The 17276-nt window shown below is 37.0% G+C and overlaps 3 protein-coding genes and 1 pseudogene across 3 annotated transcripts in view; 2 read left to right on the forward strand and 2 right to left on the reverse strand.

Annotated features, from left to right (window-relative positions):
* The first annotated feature begins 3835 nt into the window (after positions 1 to 3835).
* On the forward strand, positions 3836 to 4405 carry LOC101297592 (putative ripening-related protein 2-like). Its single transcript, XM_004308336.1, has one exon. It carries the CDS (start codon positions 3836 to 3838, stop codon positions 4403 to 4405), a length of 570 nt encoding a protein of 189 aa, XP_004308384.1.
* Positions 4406 to 7195: 2790 nt separating this feature from the next.
* Positions 7196 to 12016, reverse strand: LOC101297885 (annotated as a pseudogene).
* A 1352-nt stretch (positions 12017 to 13368) lies between these two features.
* LOC101298173 (putative ripening-related protein 2-like) lies at positions 13369 to 13836 on the forward strand. Its single transcript, XM_004308337.1, has one exon. It carries the CDS (start codon positions 13369 to 13371, stop codon positions 13834 to 13836), a length of 468 nt encoding a protein of 155 aa, XP_004308385.1.
* A 1147-nt stretch (positions 13837 to 14983) lies between these two features.
* Positions 14984 to 17276, reverse strand: part of LOC101306168 (putative ripening-related protein 1-like) — a 7307-nt gene continuing 5014 nt past the window's right edge. Inside the window, exon 2 of the mRNA XM_004306752.1 lies at positions 14984 to 15469. Coding sequence (XP_004306800.1) covers positions 14984 to 15469 — 486 coding nt within the window. The remainder of the gene's footprint in view (positions 15470 to 17276) is intronic.

The following is a 17276-nucleotide window of genomic DNA, read 5'->3' on the forward strand; positions in this document are numbered from 1 at the left end:
TTCTGTCCGGTTCATCATCTCCTATTTGTTTTTCGATTTTGAGGGCCTTAACGATCACCAAATTGGCTAAAATTTTGCAGAAATGATCTACACAAGATGATCTAGATATGTCTAGAAGGAAGTTTGAGGAAATTCGATCGGAAAGTGGTGTAAAAATGGAAATCCACACCAAAACCTTCGGAGCAGACGTTCGCAGCAGAGAAGGCCTCACTACCAGAAGAAAGGCTTTAGCCGATGAAAAAAAAAAAACCAGGCCGACAAATTATTTTTTCATCGGCTAAAGTGGACTTTAGCCAACGAAATTTCCCTTCGTCAGCTAATTTAAAATTTTCGTCGGCTATGGTTAACTTTAGCCGACGAAATTTTAATTTCGTCGTCTGAATAATTTTTTCGTCGGCTATAGTCTGTGAACTTTAGCCGACTAAATTTTTAAAAGTTTAGCCGACGAAAAATATAATTTCGTCGGCTAAAATGCCTTAATTTCGTCGGCTAAAGTGCCTTATATTTGCAGATCTGGACAACAACTCATCTGGGAAAAAAAAACTATACGTAGAACCTTGAAACGCATAAAAGTCGTGAAATAAGATATGACTAGAATGGTGAAATACGGCTACGGTTGAAAAATCACGGTATTCCGGTAAAGTCTCGGTGCCGATAGTTGCGGTCAATGCAATTTACCCTTATTATTCACTATGCTGCAGATTTGGCGTTTGGTGTCCGATTGACTATTGTGATACCTTTCCGGAAGTGCAACGGCCCTACGAGTCAAACTCATTGCTTATTTCCATCACATAGGAGCCTTTTTGGCCATCCGAGTCCGTTTAGGGCTTCAAAATGCAGTTTTCTTATTTCCGATTAGAGTTGACCGTTTCGATCGAGCCCTTAACGTTGTCGAATCTAGTTGAATTTTTTACCATAGACATCTTACGTTATAATGATCATATCTGATGGTCGAATTTTGGTTTGTAAATTTTAGTCATCGGAATCACGTGTCTACTATTTACCGTTATTATTCCCTATGGGAAGCCCTATCGTCGGAAGGTAAATGTCTCAAAATTTTTATATGGGCAGTTGCGTCTCATCTACGTGAGAGTTTTTCATGTGGAAGGTTTGACCAAACTACGTAATATAGAGGGAGATATGAGTGTTTTCGTGTGATAAGTGACGATGGATTAGGGTTGACCGTTTCGATCGAGCCCTTAACGTTGTCGGATCTAGTTGAATTTTTTACCATAGACATCTTTCGTCATAATAAACATATCTGAAGGTCGAATTTTAGTTTTTGAATTTTAGTCATCGGAATCACAAGGTGTCTACTAATGTTGTATAACTTGTTTAGTAGGTTATACAACTTTGTGAACCAACTCTACATAGGAAGCAAAATTATCAAAAATCTCGTGAAATAAGATGTGTTCAGAATGGTGAAATACGGCTATGGTTCAAAAATCACGTAAATCGGGTAACGTCTCGGTGCCGATAGTAGCGGTCAACCCTATTTACAGTTATTATTCCCTATGGGGAGCCCTATCGTCGGAAAGTAAATGTCTCAAAATTTTTATATAGGTGGTTGCGTCTCATCTACGTGAAAGTTTTTCGTGTGAAATGTTTGACCAAACTACGTAATATAGAGGGAGATATGAGCGTTTTCGTGAATTTATAAACTTTAGCCGACGAGATATTAAAAAAGTCGTCAGCTAAGGTCGAAAAATTTTCAAATTTTTTTGGCAGTAAACCAAATTTGGAGGAAAATTTTCAAATGACTTTAGCCGACGAAAATATATGAAAAGTCGTCGGCTAAAGTCGCAAGATTTTCAAAATTTTCAACCAAAATTTTTTGGCGGTCAACCAAAATTTTAAAAAGAGTTTAGCCGACGAAAATAAAGAATTTCGTCGGGTAAAGTTCTTTATATAGAAGTTTTACCGAAGGTGGATAGTAAGAAGTCAGAAAATCAGAAAAAGTTCCGGATTTTCTTCTCGGCCCTAGCTCCGTCGTCAAGCAACTTGAGACCGCCACACTTGTCCCAAAAGCTTTGTTGTCGTCTCTACTTCATTGCTGGACAGGTGGTGCATCGAGTGGCGCCGCCGTGAGGGATAAATCGAGCTCCAAAACTCCGCCGGTTCGGATTCGGTGTCGATCGAATTTCTCCTTTCTCAGGTCACCATTTGGTGAGTTCTATATATGGATAAGTTGAGTTTGATTAGTACTACATTCCCCTAGAATTTGGTAGCTCGATTCGGTGTGTGTGAGGAGAATCGAAGATTTGAAGTTTTTAGGGTTTAAAATTGGGGATTTTAATATTTTGATTCAATTGACCTGTTTAGGCTTAGAATTATGCTTCGACTTCTTCTAGAAAGTTGTTCGAAATGTTGAGAGGAAGATTCTGTCAAATTTTGGTGGTGATTGGAGGTGGCCGAAAGTTTCTGCAGTTTTTTTTTCAAAAACCAGCAACTTTAGCCGACGATATTTAAAGGTTTATTCGTCGGCTATAGTATTTTTAAATTTTTTATAAGGTTTAGCCGACGAATTATGGCATATTTCGTCGGCTATAGTTATTTTTAAAAATTTTTTATAAGGTTTAGCCGACGAAACAGACTATATTTCGTCGGCTATAGTTATTTTTTAAATTTTTTATAAGGTTTAGCCGACGAAAAAGTCTATATTTCGTCTGCTATAGTTATTTTTAAATTTTTTATAAGGTTTAGCCGACGAAATAGACCACATATTTCGTCGGCTATAGTCTGGGAAAATTTTTTTATTACAGACTTTAGCCGACAAATATCTTAATTGTTTCGTCGGCTAAAGTCTGGGAAAAAAACCGACCACATGTTTTTCGTCGGCTAAACTGTGGGACTATAGCCGATGAAATTTTTTTTTCGTCGGCTAAAGTCATCGCCGACAACCTTTTCCCGACGAAATCTTAGCCGACGATAGCTCGTCGACTAAGATCTTAGCCGACAAATTAAGCTAACAGGCCGTCGAAACTGTTTCGTCGGCTAAAGTGCTTGTCCTGGTAGTGCCTATATATATATATATGTATGTATGTATGTATATGTCACTTGGAATTCACTACTTCAAGATGAGGAAACTCGAGTTGTTTCAGTCATGGCTCAAATGGCTAGCCATCAACATTCTCATGCATGGCCGCCTTTTGCATTGTAATCACATAACAAGCAATTTCCTAATAAAAACAGGGGACAAGTTCAGATGAAAACAAAACAGGAACAATGCACATTTAGTATGATTTTAATTTGAACGACGTTTTGTTTAGATGTTTTTCATCAGTAGAGAATCAGAGTAGCGTAATCGTTAGAAAGGATCATATTGTAGAATCCAAATCACATAATTGTCATATTGGTTCCAAAGTTACTGATATTAACAACCAAAAAAGATCATTACCATGCATACCAGACTTCAATAGGCTCATTAATGATCACCATTTTGACGGAAATTTTGCAGAATTGATCTACATATTAAGACTTATAAAGTAAACGGTGAAGATGAGAAAAATGTGATCGAAAAGTTGGTGTAAACTCCGTCCCTCATATAAGTGTCAAATAATTAAGGGATCCATATATATATATATATATATATATATATATATGCTGCAGAAGGAAGATGATCAGATTGTACATATATATGGAATCTTACTGCGCAATATGACAGCATATAAACTTAGTAGGTCTATACGAAGCCGGCATCGTTCACAGACGGCAGCTTCATTCTACATGTAACTAGCTTTTTCAAGCTAGCATTAAGCAAATCTCTATATAAAGCATAATTTGGAACCAACGTCCTCAAACAAACCGAAACCAAAATAACTGAAGTACAAAGAGCATGAAGCTCCACTTTTGTTCTTCGGGTGCTTGTCTCTTCATCTCCATCATTCTTGTAGCAAACTGGTTGAGCATTGAAGCTCAAACCTGCAATCCAAGTGGAAAGATAGTCGGTAGAAAACCTCCTCCGAAAAAATGTAACCGCCATAACCAATCTGAATGCTGCAAAGAAGGCAAGCTCTACACCACTTTCAAGTGCTCGCCGCATGTTTCCAAGCGTACTAAAGCAATCCTGACGCTCAACAGCTTTGAGAAAGGTGCTGATGGTGGCGGAGCATCCGAATGTGACAATAAGTTCCACTCTGATAACACCTCGGTCGTGGCATTGTCCACCGGGTGGTTCAACAATAGGAAGAGGTGTTTGCACTATATAACCATTTATGGTAATGGAAGGAGTGTGAAAGCCAAGGTTGTTGATGAGTGTGACTCAAAAAGAGGATGTGATGCTGAACATGATTTCCAGCCTCCGTGCCCTCACAATGTTGTAGATTCCTCTAAGGCTGTTTGGAAGGCTTTGGGAGTGAAAGAAAGTGCCTGGGGTGAAATGCAGATATTCTGGTCTGATGCCTGATGAATGAGTAGTTTTTAATAACAAGCTAGTAATCCCTAGTTACTTAATCACCTACATGTCGTGATTGGAGAGGAGTTAATACAATGAATTAAGGTACATGTTAAGTTTACACCATGCATCATTTTGTATGATCATCTGGCTAGTTTCAATCACTGCACTGATCAACAATAATATTGAGTAATCTACTTATATTTCATATATATAACGATGAATATATATAGCATATATACTAGTACATGCTTATTAAAAATGAAAAGAAAAACCAATTAGTACATGGTTGCAAAAAAATTGTTAGACAATTTGAAGTTCCAAGCATTTTTATTAGGTGATAGAACAGAGATGCTTTGTTAAAAAGTGAATTCGATCAAGTACGTATGGTAGAAAGATCATGTAAAATAGATGCACATAGAGATATTAGCTATTCGGTGATACAATTAGCAGTCTCCTTAGCACCTTATTATTAGATTTTAGTTCTTGTCTTCACTGAATCACGTACTTCTTCAGTTTGAGGATGGGGCTGGAATTCAACAGTGATACAATTCTTCATATATGCATGTCCTTTTCCACCTTGCAGATGTCAAATTCAAACTGAAAATGTATGGCAACACCAGGTAATGTAGGAATAATCCCAACTTCAGTAGTTTCAAAGTAGTATTCATCATCTATGCATCTGGGACAGGTGGCGACCCTCCCAGATGGAAGAAATATTGATAGTCGACGTTTGATTGATGAGGGAACTCGATCAGTTGGCAGATTCATTTTCAAAATTTCAGTGATATCTTCTTGGTCTTATTCAACTCTTCATCGAAGGAAACACTGGGACTCTCCTCCATTCTTCGTGTTGGCCGCCGGCAAAAACAATCTTGGAGACTAGCTGGGAGATCTTCCCGTGGACGATGGTGACATCAGCAAATCGCGAAGCTAGCTTGATGGCACGAATAACCTATGCAAGCTAGCTTGCGGGCGTTGGAGGATTTGATACGTTCAGCGCTATATATAAAGACTTATCAAGAAATTCTTCCTTGATGATCTTTGCAGATCTGAAAGCGATTCTCCTTCTCTGATGATACGTGCTGCATGTTTAGGGTTCGAGTTTGGGTGTTTGTAAGTTATAAAATAATAAAATAATAAAAGATATTGAAACATATACGTGGCTAGGCGGAACCCAGCAATGTGGGCCTAGCGGACAAGACGGTCCCACCTTTAAAAATAAAATAAATATAACAGATCTCAATCACAGTAGGTGAGTTTTCTAGCTTCTCTCTATTGGCTTCAAAATGCAATGTCCTGAATGCATGGTATATCTGTTTAGCTTTTAAGGATATGTATTCCTTTCTTTAGGAAAGTGAGTCTGAGTTTAAGGTTTATTTTCATCTTTGTTCTGTTTGGGATATTATGTACTAATAATTATAGTTTTATTTGTGTAATTGTCACCTATTTCTCCATTGTAGTTATATTTGCAATTTCTTTTCCGGGTTGTGCTAGGAATCTATTGCAATTTTTCTTTTCCTTTTTTTTCAACCATATGGTGAAAGCTAATACCCACAAGTAAATGATATGTTTGACAAAAAGTTAAAATAATTGATATAATAATCTCAGTGTGTTTCACTTGATCATTTTCGTTACGACTAAAATCGTGCTTATTAGGTTTGATTAACTTCCAGTAAACCAAGTATTGGTCTCTTTCCCCAAATAGACCCCCTTCGTTATTCATGATACCATTGATGCTATTAGGGAAAGAAGAATCGAAGTACCAACAAAAGGTGGAGCAAAAGTGTTCTTTATTGACAATGTGAAGTTCCCAGCATTTTAGAAGTATCCTATGAAGCTTGGTTAGGCTCATTAAGCGTCTTTTCCAATCCAAGATTAATATGACCATAGACAGATTCTAATGGATTTTTCTAGTGTTCTAGTACAAATAAGATCACTTAAACAGCTGCAAATTAATATAGAAATGTTTAAGGGATGGTGATACAATCAACAGCTGCATATTTGGATTTTCACTTCGATCAGAGTGTAGACATTCTCTATGGAACTTTTTATTCGCTATACTTTCTGTTGTGTTACACCTAGACCTATATATACTATATACTAAGGGGATGTGTATTCATTTGTAACTTACAAGCCAGATTTTAAATAAGCCACCGAGTTATTTAAAATCTTGATGGATTCAATGGTGGATACTCAAAACTCTTAAAATTCTAAAATGTTGGATTGTGGAGGCTTTTTGGGGGCTAGGTATAAATACAAATACATTGAGAAGTCTGCTCATCTTCCCTTGAGATATTGTCGTTGTTTGTGTGAGAAGATGAAGAGAGCTCAGTAGAAGATGTGTGTAGAGACCTCTACTCTCTTCTCTGACCAACCAAGGTACTTCACTCGTCTTTTCTATTTTCACTTGCCTGACCTCGCTCTCTCAATAGATTTGCATCTTCTTGATTCGTTGTTTGAGCCCTAGAGGTGTTGATGGTTTCATGATTTGTTGCTGTTGTTTGATGTTTTATCGATGGTTGAGGGCTTTCTATCATCAAGCAGTTCATATATATGTTTATTTATGCAGTTCTGTCTCATATAGAGTTGGAAATGCAGTTTATCTATGTTGTCGATTACTAGGTTTAAGATGAGAAAAACAATCAAATTGGAATTCGCTTGATATTGGTATATATTTCACAGAAACAAAATATGAGATAATACTTTGATAATGTACATAACATATTGAAAGCTTGAAACGTATGTGATAATTGTGATCTCAGCAAGCTAGACACACAACAATGTAACTTATGTAAGTAATCAAGCATCAGACCATGTGATGTCTAAGCCACCCCAATTGTCTTTAGACACACCCAAGGCTTCCCACACAGCCTTGGAGGCATCCACAATATTGTTAGGACAAGGAGGCTGGTAATCATGGTCTGCATCACAACCTTCTGTAGAGTCACACTCATCCACCACCATGGCCACCACACTCTGCCCATTACCGTTAATTCTGATGTTCTTATGGCACCTTGATCCACCGTTGTACCATCCGGTGGATAATGCCACAACTGGAGTGTTATCATCGTGGTACTGGCCGTCACATTCAGATGGGCCTCCGCCATCACCTCCTGCCTCAAAGCTGTTAAGAGTGAGGTAGGCTTGGGTGTTGCCGGACATAGGTGGGGAGCATGTGTATGTTGGGTACATTTTTCCCGCTTTACAGCAGTCAGAGTCATCCTCCTGGTTACATTGTCCAGGAGGAGGTTTCTTTCCTCTAATTCTGCCACTTGGACGACATTACTGAGCTTCACTAACTAAGAACACTGTTAAGAGGAGAATGACTAGAATAGACCCTTTGGAGGAAAAGCTCTTCATTTTCTCTCTACCTCTATCTGTCGCTCTAGTTGTGGTGTTGTCCGTGTGAGATGATCGATGCATAAATGCATTCTAGGGTGTCTATTTATATATCAATTACCCACACAAATTTCCTTCTGATTTTGTAGAATGACAAAACTGCATTCTCCTAACTAAAGAGAGCAGATTAAGTTCTACGCCAACTTAGGTTGGACAGCAAATAACAATTAAAACTGCAGCATATACCCAACACACTAGTGTATCCAAGTCTTATCTTACTATGTATACCCAACACACTATTGTATCCAACTAAGGGTCCAAGTCTTATCTTACTAATTTACAATGTATATCCATACCTCTGGTTCTTTTCAGTTTTCAGTGCTGAACAATCCTTACCTGTAGTCACCTTATCATGTAAACATCCACATCAACATTTTTTCTACTAGCAATCTCGACAAAAACAAAAGAATAGTCAGTCCAGGTCCAAGAGCATGTTGCTAATCCTTTAGCTGATATATCCTTGGATCCTTGTGGAAGTCATAGACTTCTTATTTCTCATTATTGCACGTAAGATTGAATATAACTGATCTCGAATGCTAGTTAAGATTCTAAATTACTTCAAGTTGAATGCAGAGGCCGTATATGTAGCATCCCCCCATGGCCACTTTTTACCCTGTAAAGTTGTGATCCACTGACCAGCAGAACAACAAGAAGAGAATTTTCTAATACGAAAATTATGATGACAAAACTTTAAAATAATAGACATTTCATATGTTTTATACACATTTTAGTTGGAAGCAGCCGTAACAGAATTCTCAGAAAGGTTGTTTTGTCTCTTTTGCTAGCAGATTCAGAATCGTGAAAATGTCATGTTCATTGGTTCTGATTTACAGAGAGTCTAATGATGTAAAATTTCATCCTATGGGGATTGGGGAGAGAAGGTATACCTTAATGTTCAAGAATTAGTATAGCTATCAGATTTCCAAAACATAACTATCATGCGAGTTGGACTTCAATAGGCTCCTGCCTTTGCTTCTCAAAAATTTTAGTTAGAGACCAATCTTAAGATTCCAAAGGATCTTTGGAGTAATCTACCATTATTAATGAATCTTTAGTACATCAGTGTCTCTTGCATTAAGGAATCTTCTAGTATTAATCAACAATGTAAAACTTACACAGCTGCAGTCTAGAACCTTCAGCAAGTACAAAAATGGTTCTTTGTATATGGTGATATAATGAGCTGTATGCAGACAATCAGATTGTACGTATATGAAATGTTACTGCACAATTTGGTGCTATACTTATCAGCAATATTACGAAGTGGTATCTTCAAAGGACTGTATGATCATTTTAGAGAAAAACAAGTCAATTTGATATTAAGAACCAGCTAGCTAGCTGTTTCATGATCTCTATATATAGGCTACTTAGGATTAAACTTCTTCAAACCAACCAAAACCTAAAAACCAAGAGTACAAAGAAGATGAGCTACAACCTTTATTCTTCAGGTGCTTTTCTCTTCATCTCCATCATTCTTGTATCAAACTGGTTAAGCATTGAAGCTGAAACCTGCAATCCAAGTGGAAAAGTAGTAGGTAAAAAGCCTCCTAAAAAACAATGTAACCCTGAGAATCAGTCTGAATGCTGCAAAAAAGGCAAGCTCTACCCCATTTACAAGTGCTCGCCTCCAGTGTCCCATCACACAAAAGCAACCTTGACGATCAACAGCTTCGAGAAAGGTGGTGATGGTGGTGCACCTTCAGAATGTGACGGTAAATTTCATTCAGATAACAACCCGGTGGTGGCATTGTCCACAGGATGGTTCAACAATAGGAAGAGGTGCTCCCACTATATTACCATACATGGTAATGGAAGGAGTGTGAAAGCCAAGGTTGTCGATGAGTGTGACTCCACAATGGGTTGTGATCCTGATCACGATTACCAGCCTCCATGCCCTCACAACATCGTTGATGCCTCTAAAGCTGTTTGGAAGGCCTTGGGAGTTAAGGAAAGCGACAGCCGCTGGGGTGAAATGCCTATATTCTGGTCAGATGTCTGATTGAGTGACCGCCTCTATATTGTGATACAAATAAGAGTTGAGATAAATGTTACTAGAGTAACATAAAATTGCAATTATAGTTGGCTCCTATATTGATACTAGAAATAAATCAATATGTCTTCTGCTAGTTCTACACCCTTTTGCAGTTATAGTAGGTACACAAGATCTTTTAATTTTATCTTTAGATCTATGTTTATGAATTATGGCTGGTCAAGCCAGAAATTTTTGTAAACCTGGATCAATGAAGATAAAGTAATACCAGTTAATAAATCTATAAACTCTGCCAGAATCCATGATCTTACAAGCATAGTGCATACATGCATGATATCAGAAAAATTAGTAAGCACAAACAATTAGGTTCAACAATATGTGAAGTTCCATGCATTTTTCAAGAATCATACTAAATAGAGATGTCATGAACGGCAGTACTCATTCTACAGAGGATAAGAGTATGTCCTAATCTGACATTGAAATATACAGATAGATACTACTACAAGCAGTTCATCTATATATTAGTTAATTGCATGCAGCTTTGTCTCATAGAGTTAGGATCAATTTGCAGTTTGTCTGTATTGTAGAATGTAGATTACAAGGTTTGAGATGAGAAAAAGAAAACAAAATAGAAGTCCTTGTTTTATAGTCGTATATATTTCACATCGACAAATTATAAGAGAATTCTTTGATAATATACACAACATATTTAAAACAGATTTTCATACATACATGATTTAATTACAAGAAAATCATCAAAGCACACAGCAGAGAAAAACAAGGACAGGAAAAAAAAAAAAAGGTAACCAGGTGTCCGGTAATGTGATATCAACAAGCTAAGCAGAGTACAATGAAACTAGGCGTCGGACCATGTGATATCTAAGCCACCCCAATTGTCTTTAGACACACCCAAGGCTTTCCATACAGCCTTGGATGCATCAACTATGTTGTTAGGACAAGGAGGCTGGTAATCATGGTCTGCATCACAACCTTCTGTAGAGTCACATTCATCCACCACCATGGCCACCACACTCTGCCCGTTACCATTAATTCTGATGTTCTTAAGGCACCTTGATCCACTGTTGTACCATCCGGTGGATAATGCCACAACTGGAGTGTTGTCATTGTGGTACTTGCCGTCACATTCTGATGGACCTCCCCCGTCACCACCTGCCTCAAAGCTGTTGAGAGTGAGGTATGCTTGGGTGTTGCCAGACATTGGTGGTGAGCAAGTGTATGTTGGGTACATCTTTCCGGCCTTACAACAGTCTGAGTCATCCTCCTGGTTACATTGTCCAGGAGGAGGCTTCTTGCCTCTAATTCTTCCGCTTGGACGGCATTGCTGAGCATCACTAACTATGAAAATTGTTAAGAGCAGAATGACTTGAAATTGACCTTTTTGAGAAAAAGCTCTTCATTTTCTCTACTTCTCTCTGTCTTTCTTGTTATGGTATTATGTGAGATGATTGGTGTGTAAATGCATTTTAGTTTGGCTATTTATGCATCAGTTTCCCACCCAAATTTCCTTCTGATGTTTGTAGACTGACAAAATTTCATTCTCACAACTAAAGAGAGCAAATTATGTTCTGCGGCGACTTAGGTTTCCCAGTAAATGACAATCAAAGATGCACCATATAGCTTCACTTTAAGGGTCCAAATCATGTCTTTCTATGTGCATATCCATGCCCTGAGTGCTTATCTGTGCTGCTTTAATCCTTACTTGTGTTGATAGTCACCTTGTCATGTTAACATGCATCCAAATCAACATTTCTTCCAATAGCAATCTATGCAGAAACAAAAGTATAGTCATTCCAGGTTCAAGAATATTTATTTAGATGACATATATATCTTCGTAAGTCCTAGATGTTCTATTTCTCCTAATTGCCTAAAATGTTGGATATAACTAATTTAAAATACTAGTTATTTATCATCTATGTACTGGCTATTATGAAGTTGAAGTTGAATGCAGACACCTTTTATGCAATTACAACGTAGCAGATTATTTTTCGAAAGTGAATTTATCTAACAGAGTTTTCTGTAAAGCATTAATACTTAAAACCAAACAAAGTGGGTCTTGCTACCACAAGTTGACATAGGTTTGCTAACAAAGGAAATTATCAATACATCGTGTGTTTCATCTAGAATTGACTACTTATTTTCTTATTTACGATGAGGAAACTTGAGTACGTTTGTTTCATCTCAAGGTCAGATGACATCGCCTTCGACATTCCCATGGCCAAACCGTTTAATTACATAAAGCATAAAATTATAAGACAACTCTATTATAAAATAGGGACACCTTCTGATGAAAAATCAAACAAGAACAATGTTCATTTTGTATGATTGTTGAACAATGTCTTGTTAGATGCTTTCCACTGGAGAATCAGTGCAGGAGAATTGTCATAAAGGATCTGTTTGCTGTACTAATTTTCATACTGTAGTAGAATCAGAAGGCCAGAACTGTTATCATGGTCCCTAAGTTACTATGTACTGATGTAATGTTTCATCACACGGGAAATGAATGTTGAAGATGCACATTATGTATGTATATATGTATTAACACTCAGAATTATATCAAAGTTTTCTCTACAGCATTAATACTCACCAACGAAAGTGGGTATTTCTACCAAATAGGTGTTAAAACAGAAGAAATATTTGCATCGTGTCATTTAGAATTGACTACTTGTTTTATTATTCTAGATGAGGAAACTTGAGTTGTTTCATCTCTTGGTCGACTTCGCCATCAATATTCCCATGGCCAACTTTTACCTTATATTAGCACCACAATTATAATATTCAAATAATATAGGGGCATCAGATGAAAGACAAAACAAGAGAAATGTAAATTTAGTATAATTTTTTAAGGATGTCTCGTTTTGATGTTTTGCAGTGGAGATGTGCAGCAGAATTGTCAGAAATGATCTATTTTCTTTCCTACTGATGTAGTACTTATCAGAACCGCAGAACCATCATCATTGTCCCTAAGTCACTTACCAAGTACTGAAGTAAGCTTTCATCCCCAGCTGAAGAATTGATGTATATATGTATTAGCAATCAGTATTTCCAAGCAAAATATCATGCATTTTAAGCCCCAGGCCAAGAGTCTCATGACTTTGCAACTCTAATATGGGTTTAATTAGAAAAAAACAATATTAAGATTCTAAAGGATCTTTGGAGTTATCTATCATCGATGGAAATCTTTAGTATGTTAGATTCTCTTATTATGAAATCTTCTAGTCAGTACCGATCAACCAAACCAAACTTAGACAGCTGTGATCATTAACTACAGAAATGACCCCTTGTAGATGGTGATATAATGAGCTGTATGTTCAGACAATCAGATCGTATGTATATGGATTCTTACTACTCAATTTGACAGTATACTTAGAGCAATATTATGGAGCGGTATCTTTACAGGTTAGTCGAATTACTCGAATCATTCTACAAGAAATTATATACTACAAACAAGCTAGCTAGGGAAGCTATGTCAAGCATCCATGATCTCTATATAGTATATATAGCCTACCTTAGGATCCAACTTCTTCAACCCAACCAAAACCAAACCAGCAGCAAGTGTTAGAAGAAGATGAAGTACCATTTTTGTTCTTCAGGTGCTTTTCTCTTCGTCTTCCTCATCCTTGTGACAATCTGTTTGAGTATTGAAGCTCAAACCTCCAATCCAAGTCGCAAAATAGTTATTAAAAAGTCTCCTCTGGTGTCCAAGCATACAAAAGCAACATTGACAATCAACAGCTTCGAGAAAGGTGGTGTTGGTGGCGGACCGTCTGAATGTGATGGTAAATACCACTCCGATAACACCATGATTGTGGCATTGTCGACCAGTTGGTACAATGGTGGGAAGAGGTGTTCAAACTACATTACCATAAATGGTAATGGAAGGAGTGTGAAAGCCAAGGTTGTCGATGAGTGTGACTCAACAAGAGGATGTGCTGATGACATTGTTGATGGCTCTAGAGCTGTTTGGAAGGCCTTGGGAGTTAAGGAAAGCAGCAGGGATTGGGGTGAAATGAAGGTATTCTGGTCTGACGCCTGATCAAGTGACTGCCTCTATAATCTATAGGATAATCTATTTTGTGATAAAAATAAGAGAGAATAAGGTTCATAGAGTGACTTCCTCTCTATTATATCCTCGAAAATAAAGAGTGAAGAAGGTTCATACTAATAAATAAGAGCAATCTTTACTAATGATCATATGCTGAACTGCTGATTAATTTGCTGATATTGGAGGCCGTAATCTAATAAAACTATGTGTATGCTAAATTAAGGACACACCATCTTTTCGTTTAATCTTCAGTTCTTTGTTCATGAATGGCTGGTAAAGCCGAAAACTGTTGTAATGATCACTGGACTAATCAATGAAGATATAGCATACTTGATGCATATAAACAAACAGTAATTCTGATGATTTTACAAATATGGTGCATGCATGACAATGGAATAGACATGCCATAGGTGTAGACAAATTGTTAGTATATATATTGACAATTTGAAGTTTCAAGAATTTCTGAAGTATCATTCTGCAATTTTGCATATCCAAGATTTTTTTGACCGTACGTGCTTATATTCTGATGGATTTTTCTTGTGTTCTAATCAACTAAGATCACTTAACACAGCACCAAATATAGACCCAAACAATAAAAACTAAGGGGGATGGTGATACAATCGACAGTCCTTAGCTGCTTAATTATTCTTGTTATTGTCCTCATTTCAGATTAATTTACATACATTCTTTATTGAAGTTACTAACTTGCTATTCAATAATGTGTACCTATATATAACTGTTTTATTACACCTAATAACCTTAATGTTGCATAACAAATAGAACTGCAAGAAAAACTAGACTCATTCTACAGAGAAGATTATAACTTATAAGCGTCATATGTAACTCGACATAGAAACAAACAGTTACTTCAAGCAGTTCGATCATCTATATATTAGTTAATTGCATGCAGCCTTTTTCTTTTGAATCTTTTCTATGAGAATGAATTGCATGAACTTCTGTACCATGCGGAGTTGCAGTTTGTCTGTATTATAGATTACTGGGTCTGACATGAGTATTAGAAAAATTTATTAGAAGTCCTTTGTTGATACTGGTATATAATTTACATAGACAAAGCACAAGATAATACTTCTATGATGTAGATAACATATATATCGCAAGCTAGATACACAACAATGTATTAAGCGTCAGACCATGTGATATCTAAGCCACCCCAATTGTCTTTCGACACACCCAAGGCTTCCCACACAGCCTTGGAGGCATCCACAATGTTGTTAGGACAAGGAGGTTGGTAATCATGGTCTGCATCACAACCTTCTGTAGAGTCACACTCATCCACCACCATGGCCACCACACTCTGCCCGTTACCGTTAATTCTGATGTTCTTAAGGCACCTTGATCCACCGTTGTACCATCCGGTGGATAATGCCACAACTGGATTGTTGTCATTGTGGTACTGGCCATCACATTCAGATGGGCCTCCGCCATCACCTCCTGCCTCAAAGCTGTTGAGAGTGAGGTAGGCTTGGGTGTTTCCGGACGTAGGTGGGGAGCACGTGTATGTTGGGTACATTTTTCCGGCTTTACAGCAGTCAGAGTCATCCTCCTGGTTACATTGTCCAGGAGGAGGTTTCTTTCCTCTAATTCTGCCGCTTGGACGGCATTGCTGAGCTTCACTAACCAAGAACACTGTTAAGAGGAGAATGGCTAGAATAGGCCCTTTTGAGAAAAAACTTTTCATTTTCTCTCTACCTCTATCTCTCTTTCAAGTTATGGTATTCTTTGAGATGATTGATGCATAAATGCAATTTAGGGTGTCTATTTATACATCAATTTCAAACCCAAGTTTTCTTGAAATGTTTGTAGAATGACAAAATTGCATTCACACAACTAAAGAGAGCAAATTAAGTTCTACGCCAACTTACATACGCTGGAGTATTACAACAAAAAATTTGGTATATATTCCATCAATTTATGGTATTGAATAATCCCATCCTATGTTGACAGTCACCTTGTCATGTTAAATTGTCCGGATCAACATTTTTGTTTATAATCTAGGAAGCCCTTCTAGTGAGGACTCTTAAGTTGAGAACTTGATGAGGACTTTTCGGCTTATCCCACCTTTCGATCTTATATCAACATCTTGACCGTTCAGTTTATAGGTATTTATGAGTAGATCATTTCTCTAAATTTTCAGCTATATTGAAAATTATTAAGGCATTCATAAGTGTGATTTATCAATTATGAACTTGAACGGTTCATATTTGACAGATTTGGTTCGTTCATTAATTTGATCTAGTTTGTTATCTTAACGAACACAAATTTGGGTAAAAATTTGTAGAAATGATCTACTCATATAAACCTAAAAACTAAATAGATGAGATGTCAAAATGTGATCGAAAATTGGGTCTTTTAAACCATAAACCGAAAAGTCTTCAAGTAGTCCTCAACTTAAGAGTCCTCACTAGAAGGGCTCCCCTATAATCTATGCAGATTCAAAAGTGTATGTATATAAATAGTCTGTCCAAGTCTAATATACCCTTTGTGGCTAATTTTTTAGTCCTAGACTTCCTCTTTCTCCTTATTGCATAAAATTTCTCAATTACTTCAACTGATTATTTACCCTCCATCTATGCAAGTTGGCAATTATGTAAGTTGAAGTTGAATGCTGAGACTGAGTGTATGTGCAATGACAAAGCAGCAGCTTATTTTATGAAAGTGATTTATCTATCAGAGTTTTCTCCATAGCATTAATACTTGCCAACCAAATTAAACCTGCATTTCTACCCCAAGTTGAAATAGGTTTCACTAGCCAAAGAAATTTATCATGTCTTTGTGCATGTCATTTAGAATTGACAACTTATTTTCTTATTCTAGATGAGGAAACTTATATAGAATTGCATGAGCTGATTCTCTTGGTTGACATCGCCATCAACATTCCCATGGCCTAAATTTACCTTGTCATTACATAATGCAGCGTCATAACACGATAACGTTCAAGAAAAAAATATGGGAATCAGATGAAAAACAAAACTAGGCAATGTAAATTTAGTATAAATTTTGATGGATGTCTTGTTTAGATGTTTTCCTGTGGAGAATCAGTGCAGAAGAGAATTATCAGAAAGCATCTATTTGCTGTACATATTAACTTTGATACTGATGGAGTAAAATCAGCACAGCCGAACTGTCATCATGTTTATATTGAAAGATCAATTGATTTCATCATAGGGGAAAGAAATGCTGAAGAATTATATATATATATATATATATATATACACACACACACACACTCCTGATCAGGTGCGGACGTCCGCACCAATGGTTTTGGTGCGGATTTCCATTTTTGCACCACTTTTCGATCGAATTTCCTCATCTCCACAGTCTAGTATCTAGTTAATATTGTGTAGATCATCTCTGTAAAATTTCAGCTAATTTGGTGATCGTTAAGGCCCTCAAAATCGAAAAACAAATAG

This window comes from Fragaria vesca, linkage group LG7 (assembly GCF_000184155.1).
Source record: "Fragaria vesca subsp. vesca linkage group LG7, FraVesHawaii_1.0, whole genome shotgun sequence".
Lineage (NCBI taxonomy): Eukaryota > Viridiplantae > Streptophyta > Magnoliopsida > Rosales > Rosaceae > Fragaria > Fragaria vesca.